The sequence below is a fragment of the Poecilia formosa genome, unplaced genomic scaffold (genome assembly GCF_000485575.1).
Source record: "Poecilia formosa unplaced genomic scaffold, Poecilia_formosa-5.1.2 Scaffold494, whole genome shotgun sequence".
Classification (NCBI taxonomy): Eukaryota; Metazoa; Chordata; class Actinopteri; order Cyprinodontiformes; family Poeciliidae; genus Poecilia; species Poecilia formosa.
In genome coordinates, this window is record NW_006800433.1 from 121,930 (window position 1) to 127,078 (window position 5,149).

Sequence of the window (5,149 nt, forward strand, 5' to 3'; positions counted from 1 at the left end):
TGTGAATGTGATGTTTGTCACTATGGTTTCTCAGTTTTGCGTTTTTCCTTTTTCTCTCATTCTAGCAGCAGACTTTCAGGGTGTTTTTCATTCTCTCTATCCTTCCTTTCCTTTCCCCCCCATCTTTCTCTCTTCTTTTCTCCTTTCTTTTTCATCTCAGTGTTCATTACATTCGAAAAAAAAAAAAAAAATCAAACAATTTCCAACAAAGTTTTACATCAGATCTTTTCTTAAAATAATGGCCTAAGTCATTTTTGTTAAAAGTGTTTTCTCTGTCCAAATCATCTTTGGGTAAAAAAAATAAAATAAATAAAAACAAACAAAGAAAAATACTTTTTGGCAAATAGTAAACCTGTGTGCATGTTGACAGAATACACACACACAATCACACAAATAAATAAATAATGTGTGTTTTCAGTAGCTCTCCTTCCAGTCTGACTTAAAATCACATCATCTTCCACTTCCTTCCATTAAATATACTGAACTTTGTATTTGCAATGTAACAAAATGTGAAACAGTCAAAGACTTGTGAGTCATTTTTCTCAAACCAGAGTTGAGTCACGTCTCTTGTGTTTCAGGGTCAGAGCGACCTGCTGCGTGGAGCTAAGATGGACTCCCTGGACGCCCTGCGGCAGCTGGCTCTGGCCTGCGAAGCCTGCGGACTCACCTCCTCCTCCTCCTCTTCCAACAGCTTCTCCACCGCCGAGCTGCACTACTCCTCCCACCCAGCGTCGGGTCGCCGGAGCAGCACTCATGGCAACGGACGCGTCTAACACCCGCATCTAAACACTCCGACGAAAAGAAACTCGTGAAGGACCCGGGGTGGGGCGGGGTTTATGCTTTGTGGCAGAGTATCCCTTTAAGCCGTGTGGTAGACTGAAGCCTTACTGTGGTGGTGATGGGCCGGCCAGCAGGGGGCACTCACAGAGGTGGAGCGGTGATCAGGTCAGGGTGTTGCAGATGAATGTAGAGCGGCCTCAGCTGTCCAGATCTACCTGTGTGTCCTCACTGTGCTGTCAGTGTGAGAACTGAAGACTTTCACTGCCCAACTCATTCGCTCCCCGGTTTCTGCTTTTGTCGGTAGCTGGACCGGCAGTTGACGCTTAACGCCGAGAACAAAACCCAGTTACCGACATCAACATTAACCTTTAGCCACATAACTAACCCTCTCTGTCCTGTTAGGATTCCACTGAAATGAAGGCGAAGCTTTCAGGTTGACAGTGCCTTGCAAAAGTATCCATGTTCCTGCTTTGCCACATTCCAGCCACTCGGGCGCGTTCTGTCGGGATTACACCAGACAGAGCAACACAGAGTGAAGTGGAAGCGCAAACATTCAAGGTTTCAGATCCAAAGTGTGTGTTAGTGTTCAGTTCAATGTTGAACCTTTGGCTACATCTTAAAGTCTTCAGCGGTGTGTCTCTACCAGCTTTAGGCATCTAGACTGAAATTATTCTCTATTTATTTTTGCAAGATGCATGAAGCTCAGTCAGATCGGACGTCTCACTAAAAGAAAACATCCAATCCACAAAGCCATGTTTTATCATGTGGGCGGTGTGTTTAGAGTCATTTACAGTGTGGGGTATCAGAGTACTGATCATAAAGGCATACATTTGCAAGGTACTATATATATGTATATTCTCCTAAGCATTATGTAACATATCAGGAATCACTAACAAGGTTTGGAGAATAACTGAAATTTACCAACAGGCTGTGAAGGCATCATCTGGGCTGCTGGTGGATCAGTCCACCTCTTCATGGAATCATTTCGTGGTTAGCCAGAACTGCAGACCTCCATGTGTGCTGCAGTGTGTGTGTGTGTGGATGGTGTGTTACCTCCTTCCGTGTTTCTGGACCCGTGAGCCGACGTGACTCAAACAGAGCCAACACGTGGAGATGCCTGCGTCTTTTTAATGCGGTAACGTTTCTACTCTTATATTGTTGTGCTTTAACCAAACTCGACTCAGAACCAAACTGAACCTCACTCTAACTCGCCTCTGTGGACCAAATGATCGTCACATGCCAAAACTAGAGTCGCAAAGAAAACAGCGAGAGGACGATGTGTCCAAAGTGCGGAGCGGGAATAAGTTATGTGTCGTTCCCCGACATCAGTTCAGTAACGGTACAAACCTGACCTTCCAGCGCACGGAGGTGGTGCAGATGGGCGCTTTTTTGAAGTTTCTTAAAGACAGAAAATGTTAAGTGTACACAAAAATTGTTTTATTAGGCTTTTTTCTGCCTTTACAAACATACAAACATCCAACGACGCTCTTTTATAAAAGTTACATACTTCATGTTTAAAACTGTGGTATATAACTTTTAGAAAGGAATGTTTTTTTTACTTATTTGTTGAAGCTACCTCTATGATCTGAGACAGACGATGTGTGAAAAAAATCATTCTCCTCTGCCTTCTCCCAGTACTAACAACAGAAAAACACCACTGAGCCAGAAACAACCAATCAGAGCCAGGAGGAGGGTCTCAGCGCTGCCAATCACTCTAGTGCTCAGGCCCTCCACCTTGCTCTTTGCTAAGCTATATCTGCTTCATCACAACAGAGCCTGCCACCAATGCTAAGGCTGCTTATCATGACCTCTAGTGATGGCGGATAAAGAGTTTTTCTGTAACAGTACGTTGTTTTTCCACCATTACCACACTGAGCAGCGTACAGGAGGGTGATTGACAGCACTAAGCCCCTCCTCCCGGCTCTGATTGGTTGTTTCTGACCAGAGGTGGTGCATTTTTACAGACCACAAAAGTAGCACTGGGAGGACACAGATTTTTTCACAGATTATTTGTCTCATAACATGACATGGTGACAGTTTTAATGAATATGCAAAAAATAAAAATAAAAAAAACATTTTGCAAAGGTTAAATACTGTAGCTTTAGGGGAAATGTAATCATGTAAAACATGATTACATTACTAGCCTAATAAAACATTACTATCGTGCAAGTTCAAATGGTGGAACTGAAAATATTTTCTGTGGAAGACATTGGGTTCGTTTCAAACGGTCGCTCATGAAGTCGGTGACATTTCAAAGCAGACGATTGTTTTTAACCCCTGGGCTAAAACGAACACCCAGGATGACCGGCGCTCTCTCCATGGCCTCGTCACCACATGAGCTCAGCAGAGACTGAGCTCATGTGCTGACTCACAGCCAGCACATGACTCTGACCTGATAACGTGTGTGTCTGTGTGTGTGGAGGAAGCTTTTTAACCCTCCCGCGGACCTAAGAGACGGGATCCATTTGACATCGCGAGCTCTTTACCCTGTGCGCGGTCCAGCGGGGCGGCACTGACTCCGCGTGCGCTTTTACACATCGCCTCCTGTAATTCGTGCCAAGACGGCGAGGAGGGTTAAAGCAGAAAGCACACAACGGTGACAGCAGGAAGAAGGCGATGGAACTCACTCCGGATTAACTTCTGCTGGGTTGTGTTGGTCTGCAGGTGGACCTGCAGGGTCACAGCAGGGCTGTGAGCGGTAGACACAGTGACAGCACCTGCTGGTTCTGGTCTATTAATACCATCCTGACTCACTGGAGGCCTGGGGTCGTGCGCTCGTGCAGCTGCGCTCGCGTCCGCCGTGATTTCCGGCTGGCAGCCGCTGCCGCGTTTATTTGCTCTCCGACCCAGCGAAGCGGACAAGTGTTTGGGAGACCTCCACTGAACCCGGAGCGGCGAGGCGAGGCGAGGCGAGGCGAGACGGCTTTCCAGGAGGACGGGAGGCTTCTGGAGCTCACGCAGAGCTGTTCGTCTGCAGTGTTAACCTTCCATGTTGTGCTGGAGGCGCCCTCTGGTGGAAAACGATGGTGGTTCACCTTCGCCGTCGAGGGAAGATGTGTGACTGCCGGGGGGGGACAGTAATTGGAAAATTCCCAGTTGAGGTAGAGCTCATTTTCAGTCATTTTTCAGTTTAGAGACAGGAGAAGCAAAATGAAGTGTGACAAGTAAGAGAGAGAGAGAGAGCTCAGTGTTTCAGTAGAGACAGGTACCGAGCAGCAGAGCCCGTGAAACGAATGGAATCCAAAAACATTGAGATCAATGATTTCTGGTCTGTTTTTCATTAAGTTTCAACCTACTCATACTAATTTTACCTGATGTGAGAGAATAGTTATTTTTATTTTTTACCTTAAGCAGATTATACAGCTGCATTTGCTATTAGCATTACAAACCGCTCATCGTCTGTATTCTCTTGAGAACATGGACCGTTCCAAACCAAGCCTGTTATCTGCTGAAGGAAGCTCAGTGTCACTTCACCAATATGGACGCCCAAAGAAGTCATGCTGAAGTTCATGCTGTGGACTTGGTAGCTACCAGTCAGACCTGCGTTGTGTAGCTGGCGGTCGGAGAGACGGTGAGGGAAAGAGCAATGGAACAACGATACTGAGAAGAAATGCAAAGGCTTGGTGTGTTTTTGGGAAGAGGTTGTTGAAATAAGTGAAAAAAACCTTTTAAATTAGTTTTATTAGTCTGAGGTCCCAGGAGTCCCAGCTTGCTTATGCTCACTTTACCAGCATTTTATGTTCTGATCCGACTCTTTCACCCCCTGGCTCCACAGCACATCAGAACTCGTATCAAACAGAAAAAAAACATAAAGCAAAATTATTAGAATAACCAAATTATTTCTGTATGTCTTTGTCGTATTACAAATTTCGTGGGTTTTGGAGCAACTGAAGGATATACATTGGTCAGCCAACGACAGCTGTTCAGTGGAGGGACGTCATGTTCTCACCGACGCACTGAAGCGCCTCGGTGACGGGTAGCTGTGCAGCCAACAGGGTGAACCTAATGTGAACCTAATGTGAAATATCTCCGGTCTCCATCATCGAATTAACCGCTTTTGGTAGAAACCGGTACATTTCTACAACTCTTATCCGTAGCAGCCAGAATTGTTGCACTCCACCAGGAGTGGATGCTTGGATCTGCCATAGTGTAACACAATATCTGTTGCTGGCGTAGCTACCAACAGGGTGTGATGTCGCCTGGCGTTTCCCTTTTAATCGTGCCAAGACTGAGGTGCCACAGTGGCAGAGAGCTCCTAATCCGAACGACCAGTCGATGTTGTGCTCTGTTGTATCAGTTCAGAATGACCAGCCATCGTTCAGGGCGAATACACTTTAAAATCAGCTAATTCTGGTTGGTGAATCTGTAG

General features: G+C 45.9%; 1 protein-coding gene across 1 annotated transcript in view; it reads left to right on the forward strand.

Moving 5' to 3' along the window:
- plcl1 (phospholipase C like 1) overlaps positions 1-2,178 on the forward strand; it is a 109,324-nt gene extending 107,146 nt beyond the window's left edge. Inside the window, exon 13 of the mRNA XM_007578848.2 lies at positions 579-2,178. Coding sequence (XP_007578910.1) covers positions 579-773 — 195 coding nt within the window. The 3' untranslated portion in view covers positions 774-2,178. The remainder of the gene's footprint in view (positions 1-578) is intronic.
- The last annotated feature ends 2,971 nt before the right edge of the window (positions 2,179-5,149 follow it).